The sequence below is a fragment of the Eptatretus burgeri genome, chromosome 6 (genome assembly GCF_056783735.1).
Source record: "Eptatretus burgeri isolate ZD-2024b chromosome 6, Ebu_testis_v1, whole genome shotgun sequence".
Lineage (NCBI taxonomy): Eukaryota > Metazoa > Chordata > Myxini > Myxiniformes > Myxinidae > Eptatretus > Eptatretus burgeri.
In genome coordinates, this window is record NC_140966.1 from 39025775 (window position 1) to 39047214 (window position 21440).

Consider the following 21440-nt stretch of genomic DNA (forward strand, 5'->3'; position numbering starts at 1 on the left):
CCAGTGTATTTTATCTTGAGACATGCACGTGAACCTTCTCTTGGGCAGACCACAAAATCGGTGGAAGAATGTGGTGAATACACTACCTTGCTGAACCATCCTTTATTAATTTTGTATGAATCAGTGTGTCTTCATTTGCTGTTGAAAATGGATGGAACGTAAGATGGAGATTCACCTTTATATTCTTTTGTAATCTCATCTTTTTCTTCTCCAAAGTGAGGAAATGATTTCAAACAAATGATGTGTGTGTGTTGTACATTTATTTTATACGGTTCAATTTTGATTCATCTTTGTCATTAAGCTTTACTTTCGTTGTCTCAGCATTGTATCCTGCAATAGCATGCGAGTCCCTCGTGGCTGGACCTCCTCTTCATGACAAATTAGAGATATATCTGAAGTCGCAGTGGCTGGAACGAGAAAAAAAAAGAGAAAAATATGCAATAAAAGGACATCTAAAAACGTCATGCATCCCAAAATATAGTCAATGACTACATGCAAGAAGTTGTATATGTATTATTTATTACCTTCTGAGGTATTAATTTGTGTCTGATGAAAATAGTAATTTGTGCTTGATAATTGTGCCTGATGAAGTCGGCTTCACAGCCGACTTCATCAGGCACAATGGACCAATGAAGCTGGCTATTAGGCCTGATGAAGCTGGCTGCGAAGCCGGCGAAACGTTGCCTGAGACCGGGTCTGCTCTCCCTTTTTGCTCAAATTAGCAGAGTCGATCTAGTTTTTTACTTTTGGTTGGAAGTGCCTTCTTCTTTGAAAAAATTATATATATATATATATATATATATATATATATATATATATATACATACATATATATATATATACATACATATATATATATATATATATATATATACATACATATATATATATATATACATACATATATATATATATATACATACATATATATATATACATACATATATATATATATATATATATATATATATATATATATATATATATATATATATATATATATATATATATATATATATATATATATATATACACATACCAACATAAAATTGCTTTATTTCATATAGTAGTCGGATATTCCACCTGTATAAAAAAGATACCACTGACCTCTTTGCAGGTGAAAGATAAATTTGATGATGACGTGTCAAAAGTTTAACATTAAGGTCAAAATACGATTTGAAATTATAGAAGAAGAAATAAGGGACCCAGATGAAGAGCTTACTCTCATGTATCTGATCTTGAATGAGGTGTCACAACAATGTGGAGGACATAAGAGATGCTCTAAAGTGTGCTTGGTCTCAGCAGAAACAAATCGAGAATAAATTGAATGAAACAAAAAAACAAGTATGAACTAGAACGGCACTCGGTAAAGTGCATACCTCTGTCAGGCTGAACAGTTTATGTTTTGTATCCCACTGATAGGCCGGATCTGCAGCCGGACCCATATAACGAAAATACAATCGGCTGGTTCTTGTCACCTAACCATCTCATCCACCTCGTTTTGTCACAATCCGTCTGCAACGTTTTGAAATATCGTGCTATATATCGGTTTTGGCCCCATCTGTCATTTGTGAAGAATCAATTAATTTTTTTTTTTCGTATCTGGATTCGGATTTGGATCTTCACCAAAATCAAATCAATTTGTCGTGGTTACACACTCAATCTGTCCACCAAGTTTCGTCCGAATCCGTCCATAACCTTTTGAGATATCGTGCTATACAATACTGTATATCGTTTTTGGCATCATCTCTCAATGGTGACGAATCACTTTAAAAATTCTAGTACAGTATCTGCATCCAGATCTGGATCTTCACTAAAATCGAATAATTTTGTCCTTGTGACACACACAACCTCTCCACCAAATTTCGTCCGAATACGTCCACAACATTTTGAGATATCTTGTTCACTGACAGAAAGATAGACAGACAGGGGTGAAAACATAACCTCTGTCCACCTTGGGTGGCGGAGGTAAAGATCACTGGTGAAGATACAAAAAAAAGACTGAGGTGAAAATAGGAGAATACAACAAGTGAACATTGATGAGCCAAAACATGATGACCACTGACAGGTGAAGTGAATAACATTGATTATTTTGTTACAATGGCACCTGTCAAGGGGTGGGATATATTAGGCATCAAGTGAACAGTCAGTTCTTGAAGTTGATGTGTTGGATGCAGGAGAAATGGGCAGGAGTAAAGACCTGAGCAACTTTGACAAGGGCCAAATTGTTATGGCCAGACAACTGGGTCAGAGCATCTCTGAAACAGCAAGGCTTGTGGGGTGCTCCCAGTCAGCAGTGGTGAGTACCTACCGACAGTGGTCCGAGGAGGGACAAACCACAAACCGGCAACAGGGTGTTGGGCACCCAAGGCTCATCGATGCGCGAGGGCAACGGAGGCTATCCCGTCCGGTCCGAACCGACAGAAGGTCTACTGTGGCACGTCACAGAAAAATTTAATGGTGGTCATGGGAGGAATGTGTCACAATTCACATTGCATCGCACCCTGCTGCGTATGGGGCTGCGTAGCCGCAGACCGGTCAGAGTGCCACTGATGACCCCTGTCCACCGTCGAAAGCACCTACAATGGAATAGCGAGCGTCAGAACTGGACCTTGGAGCAGTGGAAGAAGGTCGCCTGGTCCAATGAGTCCTGTGTTCTTTTAGATCACGTCAATGGCCGTGTACGTGTGCGCCATTTACCTGGGGAAGTGATGGCACCAGGATGCACTGTGGGAAGACGACAAGCTGGTGGAGGGAGTGTGATGCTCTGGGCAATGTTCTGCTGGGAAACTCTGGGTCCGGCCATTCATGTGGACGTCAATTTGACACGTGTCACCTACTACAACATCATTGCTGACCAGGTACACCCCTTCATGGCAATGGTATTCCCTGATGGCAGTGGCTTCTTTCAGCAGGATAATGCGCCCTGCCACACTGCATACATTGTTCAGGAATGGTTTGAGAAACATGAAGTGTTCACGGTGTTGCCCTGGCCTCCAAATTCTCCAGATCTCAATCTAATTGAGCATCTGTGGGATGTGCTGGACCGACAAGTCTGATCCGACAAGTCTGATCCACGGCGGCTCCACCTCGTAACTTACAGGACTTGAAGGATCTGCTGCTAATGTTTTGGTGCCAGATACCACAGGACACCTTCAGGGGTCTTGTAGAGTCCATGCCTCGGCGGGTCGGCACTGTTTTGGCAGCACACGGAGAACCAACAGCATATTAGGCAGGTGGTCATAATGTTTTAGCTCATCAGTGTATATCATCTCTCCACATATTCTAAATTTGATATTATACTACATACTTAGGAGAATTGATGCAAAAGTAAAACACCTTAGGGTGGATATCGGAAATAAATTGTGGGATGTGGACTATGCTGATAATTATTCAACCTTGTTAGCAGTGTCTATTGCTACATTGACAACACCGTTGGAAAGCTTTAGAACAAATTTAGAGAATGTGGGAATCCTGATGAACGTCTCAAAAAACAAATTGAGAAAACAACCAGAGAATCCAAACATGACCCAGAAGAGATACTTTTGGGATGAGACAGGATAGAAGATGTCAGCAGTTTATCTGTCAAATGAGAGAAAGGAAAGAGGTGGAAGCAAGAAAGATGTTACAAATGACTACGTCTGGCAGGTGCTGCATTTAAGAATTTGTATTGCAGCGTACTTAAATGAAGAGATGTGTCAATAAATAAAAACTTCAGTGTCTGCATTGTCCTGCTGGTATTAGTGATGTTGTATTGAGCCAGGTGCTGGACCTTAATAAATGCAATAAAGCAAAAACAAGATTTTTGATGGCTGATGCTCGAGGAAGAGCTTCAAGGTAAAATACCCCAATAAAATATCAACCAAAGAACCAAGAAAGCAGATGTAACAAGATAAAAAGAGTCACTGGGCAACATCAAAACAATGTCTGGCAATGTCTGGCACCTAGACAGCATCAAATGGACAAAGACAATGGAAAGCAGAACCGATGACAGAAAACCAGTGGAAAGACAAAAAAAGAAAGTAGAGGCATACATTTCATGATAGAAGCAAGAGAAAAAGGAGCCAGAGGCAGAAGGCTTGAGGACCTGTAGCAAGATATAAGTAAGCAGAACGAAACTATCTAAGGGATAGGACACAATGTTGTGTTTACTGATGTGTTTCATTGACTGACTGATTAAATTGGCTGCTCGACCTCTCCCTACCTGCCAGTTGGCTGCTTTTTGGCAATGACTGTAGGTACCTTCTGATTGCTGCAAACCTGCAGGAAACAAGACAAAATCGGGCAAGATCTTCACGGATGAGGTTGAGGTTATGCTAATGTTGATGTGCAAGGAAATGGTGACAACCACAAACGTATTCTGTAAAACACAGACAAGAAACGGTCAATCAAAATATTACATACACAAAAGGTGGGGAGCGGTGAAAATTGAAAAACAAGCACTTATGAAAGGGAAGCCAGAGAAAGGATGGTAGGAAAGAAAAAGGAGGGTAGAGTTAAGTAGCTGAGTGGGAGGGGAAATGGGAGTCGAGGGGGGAACTCAAGAAAGCTTGAAGAAAGGGTGGGAAAGGGGTTAAAATAATACCATTTTTGCAAATATAATATGTAACTGGCTGTTTATACCTTTCAATGACCAGATTAATTAGGAACATCACATAATGTAACATATTACTGTCATGTGTACAGCCACCATGCCAACCGCTTCAACCACAACTGCAGCTGGTGTGGAGACTGAATATGCCAAAGATCAAATTTGCAGGTGACCGCGCTCATGGAAATTTAATTCCAAAATGCACCCGAGTGGAGAATGCGCTTTGTACTCTGAATGTTCCTACTTTTATAATCCCACCCCTACTCCCCCCAGCCCATCATGGGCATATCTACTGGGTGAGCCACCGAACATGTGTCCTCAGGGCAAATGGGGGCTCATATACAGGTGTTCTCACCTCCACCAATCATCCAATCATGAGGTGAGCGTCAGGGCATGCTGGGGAGCAATGGCCTGCCCCGATGCATCAGCCTGGTTGTAACAGTTCACGTGCAGCCACCAGTACATGTTGAGCCGGTCTGAGCCAAGTCTGCTGCCATTTCACATGGCAGACCTGGCCCAGCTTCAGATGAGGGGGAGGGGGGCAGCAGTATGGACATCCTTACCCGATCTAACCATTAATATTGGACCAAGTCTGCCCCCCATTGAGGGCTGTACATCAGGCAACTTCGCTACAAAAATGAATTCTAAATTCTTACTGTGAATGGAATGTTGTTCAAGCCTAATTTCTCTCTCCAATCCCACCCCTCATTAACATAACAACAATATAGCATTCATTCTCTATATCAAGATCAATGTTAAGAGTGAAGGTGACCTTTGGACCACTGTTGTGGGGGGGGGGAGGAGGAGGGCAGTGTCCTCCAAAGTTAGTGCGTATAGTGTTGCAGTTCAGGACATCTTGGTCGGTGTTCCCCCTCATTGAAGACCTGACCAGGCCAGGTTAAAAGTGTGATCATGGCGGCATTCATAAAGCCTTATGGACCTGTCTGAGGAGGCCATAAGAAGCTGGCTTTCAATTCATGGCTTTGTCCCTATCGAGTGTTAAGGCTCCAGCAGCTCAGTGAGTGGTCAAGACAGTGGCCATGGGATCTGGCCATTGGCTCACCACAAAGAGCAGCACTGCCTCCACCTGAGAGGTAGGGAAGTTGGGTGGAGAGAGGAGAGTGAATAAAAGCAGGAGAGCTCCTTTGTTCTTTCTCTCTCTGGTGACTCACTGGTGACGCTCTCTGGTTGCTCTGTAGACTCACTGGCAATGCTCTCTGGTTGCTTTGGTGACTCATTGACAATGCTCTCTGGTGAAGCTCTTTGGTCACTCTCACTGCAATCTCCAGCGTGGACTTCCCGGCTGCTCAGGTTCACTGCCCTGCACATCCCCGTCCTGCTCGCAGTGCCAAGAGGAAGGACCCCGAGCTGCATGCCAGCAGCTTCCTGGTTTTATCACACACTTCCATGAGCCAAGATTTTGTTAAGAAAAAAAGCATACCCATCATATCTCCATTTCCAGGTCAGGTCAGGTCAGGTATGGGAGCATGTGCCAGAACAGCACGTCACTGCGTCCACTTTCCGCCGGTACTCCAGGGGCCTCCGTCTGGCCATCCCCCCAGGCAGATGCCAGGCCCATCCCCATCTCCTTGAGATGATGGTCAACCTGTTGCAACCATGAGGCACGTGGTCGACCCACTGGCCTCCTCCACTCATGAGACTCCCTCGCTGAGAGAATCTGGTGAGCAGGATCAGAGTCAGGAAAACGAGCCACATGTCCATACAGCCGCAACTGACGCTCACGGACTATGCAGGTAACAAATCTCATCCGAGTCTCTCTCAGCAACCGCTCGTTGGACACAAAATCCGACCAGCGATAGCCAAGGATTCTCCGAAGAGACCTGGTACCAAAGGAATTAAGTCTCCGTCTCAGATCCTTGGTCAGAGTCCAAGTCTCGCACCCATAGAGCAAGACTGGAAGTACCAAGGACCTGAAGACTCGGACTTTCGTCCTCCCGCACAGGTACCGGCAGCGCCACACCCCATGATCCAGTGAATCCATGACTCCCCAGGCCCGACCCAGACGTCTATTGACCTCTGACTCGCAGCCAGCAGAGACATGAATATCACTGCCAAGGTAAGTGAATCTCTCCACGACCTCAACATCCTCACCACAAACAGGCACAGACAGGACAGCAGCATCCAAGATGTCACCGAAAGCCTGGATCTTAGTTTTGACCCAAGAAACCCGTAATCCCAACGGCTCCGACTCCTCATTCAGCACCTCGAGGGCCCCCAAGAGGATGTCTAAAGTCTCCGCAAAGATGACTGCATCATCTGCAAAGTCAAGGTCCGAGATCTTGACATTCCCAAATGACGCACCGCAACTTGATCTCTCCGACATCCTCCCAAGAATCCAGTCCATACAAGTGCTGAAAAGTGTGGGGGCAAGTACACATCCCTGACGAACTCCAGTAACAACTGGAAATAAGTCAGAGATGGTACCACCACACTTCACAGCACTCTCAGTACCAGAGTAGAGTTCAGGCATCAGATCGATCAGTTTTGGTGGCACCCCACGAAGACCAAGAATCCTCCAGAGGACATCCCGATTCACTGAATCGAACGCTTTACAGAGATCAACATAGGCTGCAAGCAGCCCCTGCCGAAACTCTCCTTTCCAGGAAAAGCATTCAAATGTGAAGTTCTGATTTTCCAAGCTGATCTCTGTTCCATTCCATGGATATGTCGGCAATCTTAACACAGCGATCCTCTATTATTATTTATTCCACCTGAGCAATTGTTTGTGGATTGGTCACATTTTCAAGGGACTGATATTGATTCTTAAAGTCAGCAGCCGATTTAGATAAGATAGAAAATGATGGGGTACCTTTGCCATGAACGGCCCCAATGCATTTGTGCATTTTTTTGGAGTTGGAACATTCTTTGCATAAAAATATTTGATGACACCTAAATCTCAGTTTTCCGAAGATGCTTAATTATTGTATGGCAAAGCAAACATTTGGATAATACTTTGAAAACAACGAACAATGTCAGATTAATGAAATAAATGGCATATAATAACATAACCATACTAGTGAGTTTATAATGACCGAAAACTCATGGCTGTTGGGGGCCAATGAATAACCCATTCCTATAATTTTTGAGTGTCCCTCGTATTATTGATATTGTTGCATTAGAGGCCCAACTAAAGGCCCGGTCACACCTTGACGTTTTAGCCAACGTATGCCGATTTTTGAATTTTTTTTCTAAAACGCTGGCACACGTTGAATACGTTATGGGTAAGTTTTGATAACATTGAGAGCACGCTGAAAAACACTGCCATACGTCGTTGTACGTTGGCTTTAAACGTTGTACTTTTTGGTTGTCCTCAAATTTTTCATGCTTGAAATTTCACGACGTATGCCGGCGTATGACTCACACGTTCCGCTACGCTGGCCACAAGTTGTATGCACGGTCTGCGATCGTTGACAGACGTCAACACATGCTACTTGTAAGTTAATCATAAGTTGAGACACGCCGAGGTAATGTTTAGCGTACCCGAAACTTATTTCTAACCTATGATTAACGTGTTGTTGGCACGTTACGCGATCGTTGCCACACATCGACAGACGTTACTTTTAAGTTACTCATAGGCTGAAAGACGTCGGTATAATGGATCGTCCTTGCGTCAGCGTCCACGGCCAAGGCCAGGACACTTATTTGCAGCATTCTTTAAACTTTTCTTCGGCATGACGAGGATGTTCACACTTCGATGTCCAGCTTGGCTATGATTCCAATTGTCCATCGGCAGCGTCTATTTAAAATAGTCGAGTTTGAGCGTTTTAACACGTTCAGAAGAAACGCTTCAAATTTCAAAACCTCAGCGTCAAAAAACAAAGGCGAGTGACAGCAATTTAAATCGTTCATTGTAAACAATGAAAATAGCTGAGTGGTACCGTTTAAAAGTCGTTGAGTGTAAAAAAAATCGAATTGTTGAGCGCAAGCGTCTACTTTCAATAGTGGGGTTTGAGCGATTTAGCACGTTCAATAGAAACGATTAAAATTTCCGAGCGCCAGCGGTCAAAAAACAAAGGCGAGTGACAGCAATTTAAATCGTTCATTGTAAACAATGAAAATAGCTGAGTGGTACCGTTTCAAAGTCGTTGAGTGTAAAAAAAATCCAATTGTTGAGCGCAAGCGCCTACTTTCAATAGTGGAGATGCAGCCATTTAAATCGTTGAGTGGCAGCCTATGAATAGCAAACCCTACGTCACCGGCAAAGATAAACTGCCGCACGATATGGATAAGTTAGGCTATCGTTGGGCATAGTTTGTGAACGCCGGCTTCACGATAATTATTCGTTGGTATATCGTATCTATAAGTAATCAAAGCGTTCTATGCACATTATTAGTTCATTGTGCATTTGTCCAACCCGTTATGAATAGACCTAAATCGTAAAAACAAGCTATAGCTCATTGTTGAAAAAGCCCCATAAAAAATTAGCCGCGAAGAACTTCGAACAATGGTGAAAAGATGTCTCCTACCCGTGGACACGCGGACGCAAGGACGATCCATCATAACCCACACCTCCCCCTCACACTCACCTACTACTGCCAACATGAACAAACTAATACTAATACTGATACTCATACTGATACTGATACTGATACTGTTACTGCTGACATGGACATCGACTCAAAAAGGACTCGAAAACACTGTTGGGTTCCCCTTTTATGAGCAGCATTTTTATATACCAATTCCCAAAACCGCTGGGAACACGTCTTTATATGGCAGTTGAAAGCTAGAAACACATTCATTTTTATTTTTTTTGTCGACCGGAAGACGTCATTGGAATACGTCTACATACGTCGATGTGTGTTGGGACTACGTAAAGAATTGGTTCAAAGCACGTCAAACATATGTTAGAAATAAGTTTCGCGTAAAAAAGACATTACCGCGACGTGTTTCGACTTATGAGTAGCCTATAAGTAGCGTTTGTGGACGTGTGTAAGCATCCACATATTGTGTGTAAAACTTATCCCCATCGCATGCGGAACGTGTGTCATACGCCGAGTACGTCCAAAAATTTTGAACATGTTTAAAATTTCTTGACGTACTCTACTTACTACAACGTATGATAGCGTACTTTAGCGTTCTACTCACGTATACCAAACTTACTCATACCGTATTTGACGTGCCCCAACGTTTTAGACACATTTTTCTTAGGTCGGCATACGCTGGCAAGATCGCAAGGGTGTGACCGCGATGTTGTCACTTCCATTTCTACGGCAGTTATGATTCGAATCGTTGTGCGTCAGCCTTTTAATAGGCTACGTCACGACATCGTCGGCGATGCGTGCAACGCGCTATGCCTAAGTTAGACTATCGTTGGGCATCGGTTGTGTAGGCCGACAACAGGTTCAGCATTCGTTGGTATAAGTTATCTATAACACAACGAAACGTTCTGTGTCCGTTACCAATGCGTTATACATAAGACCAAGTCGCTATGAATACGTCCGAATCTTTAAAAAAAAAACATCAAAAGTTCAACGTAAGCCAGCGTTTTACATACATTTTAATACGTTGCCATCGCTGGCTAAAACGTCAAGGTGTGACCGGGCCTTAACATGGACACTCTGTGTTGGACGTCGAATAAATCCTCCACGAATGACCAAAATGATGTTTGGATTTACGAAGTTCAGAATTAATGATGGAAGATCTGATCCGCTAAGGATAGTTCAAATAAAGCCCCGACTGGTGGTTGTTCGTGCGTGGGAAGGCAAAAGGTGGGAAGATGTTTTTTTTAATATTTAAAAGATTTCTAATAAATGTATATGGGGATAAGGATGGACAATATGCTATGACTAAATAAACGGAACAGATTTGGCAGTCGACAGACACAGATAGGAATGAAAGGGGAGAAAAGACACACACTTGCTTACAAAATAAATAATCCCGCTAATGGTGCCGGCAATACCAAATTCAGACCACAAATGAGATTCCAGGCAGAGACTTAAAGCAGGTGCAAGCTGGTCTCTCGGTCTGCCATGACTCGTGCAGGCTGGAGTGGCAAAAGGTGAAGTGTAGCTCAGGGAGGAAGAGAGGATGGTGATGAGGAGGTGATATCCGCAGCTCCACTTAAGGTCCAATTTGGGAAACGATGAAGCAGAGAGAGAGAGAGAGGGAGAAGCATTGTCTCCGCCAAGAAGCCCAAGTAAGCTCTCATGCACATGTATGGACATATGGACATGGCCTTTACCACCTCTGGGACAGTATTTCCAGCATGCAACTGGTCCAACAATTGGCTGGCAACTGCCTGTGGGTGGAGCCATCTTTCAGGCCATCCCACCCTGCAGGGTGGCCCCTCGTCTGTGCTCCGCCTTCAACCAGGGCTCCACAGCCCACTGCAATGGCATGGCTTGGAATTCATAGGCCGAACAGCCAGTGTTAAGTCCATTTAAACCAGTCTGCCACCTGGTCTTTCCCATACAGGAAGTGTTACGCAACAAAATATTACCCTATTCTGCTTTAAGGATGGTCACTGCCCCCTCAGTGCACATCTTACATTTGATTTATATCTGACAGATCCTTGATACAGCAGTAATTCTACCCGACTCAAGAACATGGTCCATACTATTCTTTCCACAATCTATCTATCAATCCCCCTATTCCCACCCCCCCAATTCTACAACAATATTGTTACGTTTGAGGGGGGGGGGTATGCATTCAAAGGGTAATTAGGATGTTTAATTAGGTATGCCATGCTGTTCGAGTTTACCAGGATCTCGATGTAATAAGTAGCAATTCAGTGGTGATAAGTTGTCTAGTAAATGTTCATTTCTTCAAGGGGGAAATGATAATTGTCACGTAATTAGATAGGGACATGGGATAGGGTAAGTGTGTCTGCGTAAACCCCTTTTGGTATTCTCTGGAGACTGGCCGTGACGTCACAGGACAGTGCAGCGGATGGCTCCGCCCCGTGATCACGATTGGCAGAAGGCGACGGCGGTGGGCCAATAAATGGCTCGATTGGAGGTGACGATGACGGGAGGATAAAAAGGTTCTGTTCGGGGTCGAAAAAGAAGAGGAAGAAGATCGGGACAAAACGATCGTGTTTTTTTTGGTGTGGAGGCTGTTGTGCGGAGAGCGTCCTTGTTGTTGTGCTGATTCGATCGTGTTCTTCATCGTGTCTTGGAGCCTTGCTGAGCCTCATGCCTCACCTTGGTTGGCTCTGGGGTTCTGCTGACTCGGAGTACGGGGTCGAACGGCGAGCGGACCTGCCTCCCTCTCCTGCTCGCAACTTGGCGCCAGAACTGGTTCCCTGGCGGCTGTGAGCGGACTTGGGTCAAGACCAGGAGGTCGACAGCACCACGGTTTCTCCTGCCCCCCCTGACGAGAGCAAGGCCAGCTCGTCCGACGCCGATCCAGGGACAGTTGCGTCCACACCACGGTCCAGCCTGACCACCAGAAATAGCTACGTTTTGTGTGTGTGTGTGTGTGTGTGTGTGTGTGTGTGTGTGTGTGTGTGTGTGCTTGGCGCCTTAGAGGGTTTGAGATCTATATATTCATTGGAATTGTCTGTGTTTTTCCCCACGCCTGATCCCACACCATCCCGTCGAATCGCCCCGGATCCCTTTTCTTTCCGAGTTTTGTTATTTCTGGTTAATAGTAAAAACAAATAAACATTATTAACTCAGTGAAAAGTGACTCGTGCCACCTTCCTCGTCCCGTTTGCGGTAGAGCGATTAGAACCGCCATGTTTGGGTTATAAACAAATAAACCGCCTCCATCGTTTCAGCTCATTCTACGTTGGCGGGACTGTTCAAGTCCCGTGGACGTCACATTGGTGTCAGGGTGTTGGATGTTCGAACCCCTCTAAATTATATTTGGTATCGGGAGAATATACCAAGATTAAAATCTCGCCACGAATTGGAATATAAAAGTACTACAGAAAAGCGCGTGAGCGCGGGAAAATTTTGGCCGGATTTTTCAAATTTAAATTAATTGGCGGCAAACGGGACTTCTGCACCATAGCGGATGTGCAGATGTTTGAGGAGGAAGGCCACGTGTCTGGCAGCGAGTCGGGGGAAAAAGGGAGAGACGGGGGTAGGGTTGGAACCTCCCCCATTCCGAGCGTGGACCGTGCTTCATCGCCCGTAACGGAGCCGGCAGCGCCGGAAACCGGCACGATGACGATCTGGACAATGTTGGAACGTTTAATGAGTGCAATTACAGCACAGGGGGCAAAAATGACGGCACAGGGGGCACAAATGGCAGAAATGAAGGCACAAATGGAAAATCAATTCGTGACACAGAGGGCAGAAATGACGGCACAAATGGAAAATCAATTCGTGACACAGAGGGCAGAAATGACAGATCAATTGGGGGTAATGGGGGTACAGTTGGGTGCACGGATTGATTTAATGAGGGATGAATAGGGGGAAAAGATGGAGAAAATGAAAACTGAGATGCAGGAGTGTGTGGATGTTCAATTGGGGGAAATACAAAATAAATTCGAGGATAGATTGGAGGAAACAAAGGTAGAAATTACATTGGAGGGGGAAAATATATGGAAAAAATTGGTAGATAAAATTGATGCAACGAACATTCGGGTTGATAAAGTGGATGAAGGCCTGGAACGCCATCGTGCCTGTGTGGATGCTCGTATGCAGCTGCAAGTTGAAGAGTGGGGAGAGCTGAGGAAGCAAGGGATGAATTTGATGGAGGAGGTAAAAGGATTAGAGGCTCGTTTGGATGAACAAGATAAAATTATGAGCCAAGATGAAGTCTTGGATAAAGGCCTGGTAGAGCCGTCTTTTGTAAGTAGAGTGTCCGGGTTGGTTGAGGAGCAGCTACAAACTCGCGACGGAGCCTTGGAGGAGGTTGTGCAGGCCCAGAAGATCCTGCGGGAAGAGGTGAATCGGTCCATTCAACGTTTGGAACAGGAGGCAAAATTGACCCATGAGACCCTCACCACAAAACATCTTTGGCCACAGTGGGCTCCGAAATTGGATACGCAGCCACAAGGGTGTTTGATCCCTGGGCTGGATTCGGACAAGGGAGAAACTGAGAAGCGGGCCACCGTAAAAATGATCCCCCTGGTAAATTTCGACGGGTCAGGGAGCGTTGAAGCTTTACTGACGCAATTTGAGTGCATTTCCCGACTAAACGGGTGGAATGAGCGGGAACGTACAGGGAATTTGGTGGCAACGTTGCGGGGACCAGCCGCAGATGTGTTAAACGTGATCGCGGAGGGGATGTTGACCAGCTCCCACATTTGCGAGGCGTTGAGCCGTCGGTTTGGGTTCGCGGCAAACTGTGATCTGGTGCGGGCTCAGCTCCAGCACCGCAGATTAAAGCCGGGTGAGACAGTGCAGGAGCTGGCACAGGACGTTTACCAATCAGTCAGGATCGCGTATCGGGACCTTGCAGTGGAGGCGTGGGACAGACTGGCACTAGAGAAATTTTTAGCTGCTCTTCCGGACCCTGAGGTCCGAGCGCTAGTGGAGCTACAGGATCCACCCACCGTTCACCGAGCGGCTGAGTGCGCAGCCAGGCTGGCCTCGTGGAGGCGGCCGGGTCGGGTGCCCGAGAGGCCATCGGTGAGGGTCCGACAGGCGGAGATCCAGGATCAAGGAGAGGGGCTGGGAGAAATTGGCATTACCCAAATGTTTCAGGAAATTTGCCAGAAACTGTCGAGTTTGATAAAGGGTAATCCGGTAGTTAGTGCGCCAAAGCGGCGGGGTCCAGCCCAGCCAATAGAGCAATTCGATTATGGCCGAGGGGGTCCGGAACCGGAAGAGACATTTCACCGATACTCACGGGGGCCTTTGATGGGGAGTTGTTTCCGGTGCGGGCGAAGAGGACACATGCAACGATATTGCCGGTACCCGGCGATGGAGGGACCCTCCAATAGACTTTTAGACTCGGAGAGGGTGAATCCTCCTGCTGAACCCCCAGGTCTATCCGAGATGCCCTTTCATAGGTCGGGTCCGGAGATCACTGTCGGGGGTCCGGGAGACTAGATTGGTCTGAGCATATACGACCATGCTCGGCTGCTGAGATTGTGGCGAAGTGCCCTCCTTTGGTGGAAAAAAGTGAATTGTGGAAAAATTGGCATGGGTTTGTAAGTGCTGCTGGGTTTTAGAGTGACAATAGGGACAATGGGTAATTGGTAACAAAGCGGGCATGAGTGGCTGTCCAATGGCTGGTGCATGGATTGGGTGAGGAGAAGTGCTGTGTGAGTTGTTTTTAGTTAAGAAGTGAAATGTATGGTGCACACGTTGATTTTTTATTGGACATGGTGTGGTAACAGGGAAGGTCATGGTCGGCGAAGTGTTAGAAATGCAGGTGTCACATGTAAGGCCGATGGGGGTGGGGGAGTCATGTGGGTTTTGTGGGTGGGGATGATGTGCTTGTCCACAGGGATTGCTGAAGCTCACGGTGAGCGTGAATTGCAACCCCCTTCAAGGAGATTCACCACCTGGTGGCTAATGGTGACAGTGTCTGGAGGCAACTGGGAGAGGGTCTGGTTGGGCGACCAAGGCGGGTAGGACCTTGGCGACCCAGGAAGGCCAGAGGAGCCAGTGAGACCCCTTCCAGAGTGTTGTACGGGATTAGAGCTGATGGCTACCAGGGGGGAGGGAATCAAAGGGAGCGGGGCGGAGAAACGTCCGGGTTGGACTAAAGCTTACCTGTGGGCATGGTTGCACCTGAGATGCCCCCATCATCTTGTGGTAACCCACCCCAGGGCCATGACGGAATTCAGCCTGCATGATTAAAATGAGGACCATGATCTAGAAATGTGATGATGACCATGGTGTGAGTGTTGTGAAGATGTATGAGTCCCACTCGATCCCGCACAACTTGACATGTGCAGCAAGGGCACGATGTCCGCATAATTTTGGGGCAAGCAAATTTGAAAATTGGCTCCCCAGGTAACGCTGGGTCTATTAGCATCCACTGGGGGAGGCGGTCAAGTGTAAATATCCTGTGAATAGTGTCGTTAAGGGTTAGAGTAGGAATATAAAGTATAAGTGTTGTGTTTTTGTGGAACCTTTTGTTTCCCCTCCCCAGATCACTGGAAGAGTGCTGGGCAAGAGCGATGATTCAGAGGATGGAGTGCAACTTCGCTCAGTGCTCTTATGTGATAAAATAAAATAAAATAAAAACGAATGATTGTTTAGGCGAGGATAAGGCCATAAGGGGGTAGTACATTAAGCAAGATAGGTAAGTTAGCTGCGACTCGCTGCCCATTGCCCCTCCTACTTTATTTCGTTAGGTTAATTAGGTGTGAGTCAGTAAGTGTTAAGGCTGGTACGGTAGCGCCTGTGATATACCTTGCAGGAGCTGCGGTACCAGAGGAGGGGGCAGTGTTACGTTTGAGGGGGGGGTATGCATTCAAAGGGTAATTAGGATGTTTAATTAGGTATGCCATGCTGTTCGAGTTTACCAGGATCTCGATGTAATAAGTAGCAATTCAGTGGTGATAAGTTGTCTAGTATATGTTCATTTCTTCAAGGGGGAAATGATAATTGTCACGTAATTAGATAGGGACACGGGATAGGGTAAGTGTGTCTGCATAAACCCCTTTTGGTATTCTCTGGAGACTGGCCGTGACGTCACAGGACAGTGCAGCGGATGGCTCCGCCCCATGATCACGATTGGCAGAAGGCGACGGCGGTGGGCCAATAAACGGCTCGATTGGAGGTGACGAGGACGGGAGGATAAAAAGGTTCTGTTCGGGGTCGAAAAAGAAGAGGAAGAAGATCGGGACAAAACGATCGTGTTTTTTTGGTGTGGAGGCTGTTGCGCGGAGAGCGTCCTTGTTGTTGTGCTGATTCGATCGTGTTCTTCATCGTGTCTTGGAGCCTTGCTGAGCCTCGTGCCTCACCTTGGTTAGCTCTGGGGTTCTGCTGACTCGGAGTACGGGGTCGAACGGCGGGCGGACCTGCCTCCCTCTCCTGCTCGCAACTTGGCGCCAGAACTGGTTCCCTGGCGGCTGTGAGCGGACTTGGGTCAAGACCAGGAGGTCGACAGCACCACGGTTTCTCCTGCCCCCCTGACGAGAGCAAGGCCAGCTCATCCGACGCCAATCCAGGGACAGTTGCGTCCATACCACGGTCCAGCCTGACCACCAGAAATAGCTACGTTTTGTGTGTGTGTGTGTGTGCTTGGCGCCTTAGAGGGTTTGAGATCTGTATATTCATTGGAATTGTCTGTGTTTTTCCCCACGCCCGATCCCACACCATCCCGTCGAATCGCCCCGGATCCCTTTTCTTGCCGAGTCTTGTTATTTCTGGTTAATAGTAAAAACAAATAAACATCATTAACTCAGTGAAAAGTGACTCATGCCACCTTCCTCGTCCCGTTTGCGGTCGAGCAATTAGAACCGCCATGTTTGGGTTATAAACAAATCAACCGCCTCCATCGTTTCGTCTCATTCTACGTTGGCGGGACTGTTCAAGTCCCGTGGATGTCACAATATTTGGGGTATGAAAATTACCCACAAGTTAGCTGATATTATTTTTAAGGTTCACTGAGATGCATCTGCCATGTGTAATTGAAATCATGGAATTTCCACAGATAATGACTTTTTTGGTGGGAATTTTACATTTTATTGTGAAAGTTAAACAGGACCAATTCAGAAGTTACATATATGTGATGCACCAACACAGAGCCAGCAAGCTACCACCTCCTACCGAAAAGTACCTTTGTGACATGGACTGCACTTTGGCTTCAGTCTTCATCCAGCTGTCCTCAAAGTCGTCCATCATCTTCTCAGAACTTTGTGCTGGAGTATTCTCTGACTTTTGTGCTCGAGCCTCCTCCACAGGGTATGTGGATTTGTCCCTCATCCCTGCTCCATGTTCACCACTAAGCGCTGACATTTTGCTCCTGAAAAACAACACTTATTAGGGATACAAAACATTGACTCCATGAAAATGAGAGATACAGTATACAAGTTATCGAGCAATATATTTATTACGTCTGCAAAATGGTAATATGGTATTTTGACTCTTCCTTCTTCTGTATGCTCTTATAAATGCCGATCTTCCTCTCCATTCCTCCAGTATCCTCCAAAACTTTCCCTTCTGTCTCAATTCTTCGGCAAATCACATTTCAAAGTTGGCCTGTAAAGCCAGCCACCGACTGGACATCCTCCATCACACAAAATCCTTCCTTGGCACATCTGAACTTCTATCCACCTGCACGGCTTTCATCTGTAGCTTGATGGAGTATTGACTGCTCTCCCCTCTGGGCTGGCTCCCTTGCCTCACATCTTGCTCAGCTTGACACCATGGAAATCAAGGCCTTCAATATTATTGCAATCTCCCATGATGAAGCTCAGTATATGCCTATCACCTCACTATCACAGACAGGTTGGTGGTCTTTCTGTCTTCCACTGCCTTTTTTCAGGTCTTGCACCTTCTGCTCTTTCCGTGCCTTGTCCCCACTACCACCCCCTCAGGTTTCTGTGGGGCACACACGGTCCACCATCAACCCTCTTCTGGTGAAACTACCTAAATCCAGGATCACTGTTCACCTCCATTAATTTGTTCCTCTTTTTCCCCACCTGTGGAACCAACTTCCATCTCCCTCTTCCCTCAATGCTCACAGACTCTGCAGGAAGCAAATCTCATTTGAGTCTCTCTCAGCAACCGCTCCTTGAACACAAAGTCCAACCAGCGGTAGCCAAGGATTCTTCGAAGAAACCTGGTACCAAAGGAATTAAGTCGCCATCTCAGATCCCTGGTCAGAGTCCAAGTCTCACAATCAGAGTCCAATCCCTCCTCCTTACAAATTTCCAGTTTTCTCTCCTTGTAACTTTCTTTTGAATCCATCTTGTCCACCCCTTACATCCTCTCCTGTCCCCCGTTCATCCCCACACCCATTGTTTGTCCAATTCTCCCTCTATCTCGGCCTTCCACTCTGATATTGGCATTTCCCCCTCTATCTGCTGTTCCACTTGCATCCTGTTATGTCATGATCCACTCAGTGTATAGCTCTTTCACAAACCTCGAATATGTACACACACACACACAAAAAAAAATCCTCACACGCTCTCCTATACTCTTTCTTCTCTTCTCTTCTCTTCTCTTCTCTTCTCTTCTCTTCTCTTCCCTTCATTTTTATCCTCTCTTCTATTCCTTTCTTCAGTTCTCTATCGGTTTCACCGGAGGCTTGCTGTCCGTCTGTCCGTCCATATGTCTGTCTGTCTGTCCCACCTGTGGTTTTTCAGACTTTTTTTTTCCCATACCCTTTGACATATTTAACTGAAACTTGGAAAATGGCTAATGGTGCTACCCTGACTCCACCCACTGCTTTACACCATTGGTTGGATATCTGGTCTGACTCAACCCCACCTAAAATAATGTTCCACAATTCCACAAACTAGCACAGATCTGCAGGCCTCAGGCCTGCGTGTTCGTCCATGGCCCAGTGTAATTGGAATGATCCCAGGTATATAACCATGATGTATACGTACGCATGTTTTTCCTTCATGGATGGACATTGGTTTATTACTTACGAAATCTAAAGATTTCGTAAGTATATTGATGACTTCCGTTTCTGTTTGTTTGTTTGTTTGTTTGTTTGTAGGCACGATAACTCGAGAATGGAAGAAGCTACCAATGTCAAATTACACCACGTGATTCAGGAGGGGGGTGGCTAGCGCTGATTAGATTTTGGTCAAAATCGGTCAAAGGTCAAGGTCACAGTGAGGTCAAACATCCAAAACATTCAATTTTTGATGGTTTGGTACAGAATCATCGTAGAAACTTCTGGTTTGCGTCGCTACCTTCTCCAGAGACAGCTTTTATTAGAAAAGGTCAGAGGTCAAATTGACGATTTCGTAAGTACCAGTCTATGACTGCTTGTTGTTATTATTTTTTGGGGACCGAACACGCCATTATACACCGCCAAAACAAACGAACATTAATTTTGGCAATTCTCACTCTTGTATTTAATTGTCATGGTGTCCGTTGTTATGCTCATGGGGGGGGGGAGGGGGGAGCATTGCATTGGCTTTGCCGAGGTTGCTGTGGCTCTCAAGATGGGTTTCTTTTTTCCTTGTTTTTTTTTCTTGTTTTGTTTTCGATCCTTCTGCTGCAGGACCTTCCTTTCCCCTTCTCTTTCTATTCTCTTTTCAAGGCCTCCACATTATCTCATGCGGCGATACTTTGTAGATTTTGAAGAAAGGAAAGTAGAGTAAGGAAGAAGAAGCAGCAAGAGCCGTGGTGGCGGGCGGCAAGGCGAGTGCGAGGAGTGAGGGAGAGAAAAAAGGCAGGAAATGAACGGAGAATGCGCGTCTGGCCTGTGTGATGAGAGACCTGGCCTGTGTGATGAAACCTCGTTGAGGATTGGAGTGATCCCTCCGAGTGCTTCCTGCTGGAGGCAACGTCTGTGTTGAAGACACTGAGGCAGACGAGAGCGTCGTTGGGACATGGTCGGAGGGGCGGGGGGGGGGGAGCAGAAACATTTCCTCCTCCTGGGTGTCTCCTGAGCCAACTGAAGCAACGTGTGGCTTCAAGGTGTTGTAGGAATTGCTCCGGTTCGTTCGTTGGTGAAGTTTGAGAACCCTTCCAGAGAGGGAGGCGTGGCGGTGAACTGTCAGCCTTGTGGCTTGTGGCTGTGCCGAGGCCGTTGGAACGTCTACTCAAACAGGTCTGAATTATTCTTCTTCTTGACACATTATTTTCTTTATATCTTGGAAAATATTATTTTGTTATTTTGCTCACCGCCCCCCTCCCCCCTTGGGATTAGCTAGGGATATCTGGTGGGCCATGGAATTGTGTGCCTCATCCATTTTGTCTTGGTGCCTGTCTGTCCTTTAATTTCTTAATTATTATCACTGAATATATTTTATTATGTTCCTATTTTTTTTTTGTAACATGGTTTATTCGTTGCTTGGTGGTATACCCTGTATCTCTTGTCCGAAGTAAAACATTTGCATTTATTTCTCTGTTTTGAATTTTGTATTGCATTTTTGGATTCGGATACGATACTGTGTGGTGGTGGTGGTGGTCGTATGGCAGCTTAGCTGCCGGGGTAGCTATCATTTCTTGAAGCGCGACTGTGTCGCTGATGCAGTGCCCCTCTACCAGTACACACACTGGAACTGGTACTCATTTCGCCGACCTCGGAAGGATGACAGGCCGAGTCAACCCCACCTGGTATTAATTCAACAGCCAACGGGGCTTGAACTCAGGACCCTAGGATCCCAAGCCACCACCCTAACCACTGAGACAAACACTAGGCTCTATAATCTATACTGTGTGTTGAAGAGTGAAAAAAACGATTTTTTACCTGCAATCCTCATGCAGATCATGTAATCATAACACACATACTCGTGTGCTGCATCCTTTTAAACAAGTACAACCAAAACGAACACACACCACTGACACCGTTAAACCTCACACGATGTTCTCTCGCTCTTCCCCAGCATCAATCCGTGCGAAGAACGAGGAATCCCAGCCTCTTCAGAAGAGCGCACAAATCAACTCGAAACGCTTTTGGGTTTTAATGATTGTGACTGCAAGCGCTACTTCCGGCAAGCTCCGTTACCGTGGCAACGCGTGCCTGGTGATGCGTCATCCTTTGGCCCGCCGGTCCCGCTCCCGGGGTATTATTTAATACACATTGCAAAGCGCGACGTTAATAACTGATTTCGTGTTTAATATGTTTCATGTTATCACAAATTATCGTGTTCTTGTCTCTAATTTATGCTTTTTTAAAACGGAAATATAATGAACGACTCGAAATGTCGTATTCTTCTTCTTCTTCTTCTTCTTCTTCTTCTTCTTCTTCTTCTTCTTCTTCTTCTTCTTCTTCTTCCAAAACCTTAATCTCTCGGACTCGGCTCTTGTATATATAAGATCCGGATCTCATTAAATACTGAGCACAT

At 45.9% G+C, this 21440-nt stretch overlaps 1 protein-coding gene across 4 annotated transcripts; it reads right to left on the reverse strand.

Moving 5' to 3' along the window:
• Positions 1-26: 26 nt before the first annotated feature.
• Positions 27-21306, reverse strand: LOC147024590 (uncharacterized). Of its 4 annotated transcripts, none has more exons than XR_015059087.1 (5): positions 20956-21306; positions 17246-17431; positions 4205-4260; positions 2701-3194; positions 27-407 (listed from the first exon to the last, which is right to left on the reverse strand). XR_015059087.1 is itself a non-coding variant. In XM_085884634.1 (4 exons), the coding sequence occupies exons 1-4, from the start codon at positions 20979-20981 to the stop codon at positions 304-306; spliced, it is 372 nt and encodes a 123-aa protein (XP_085740760.1). In that variant the 5' UTR covers positions 20982-21242; the 3' UTR covers positions 27-303. The 4 variants fall into 4 exon arrangements, 1 of the variants encoding a protein (XP_085740760.1); XR_015059089.1 differs by having other exon boundaries at positions 20843-21306; XR_015059088.1 differs by having other exon boundaries at positions 20932-21298.
• Positions 21307-21440: the final 134 nt, after the last annotated feature.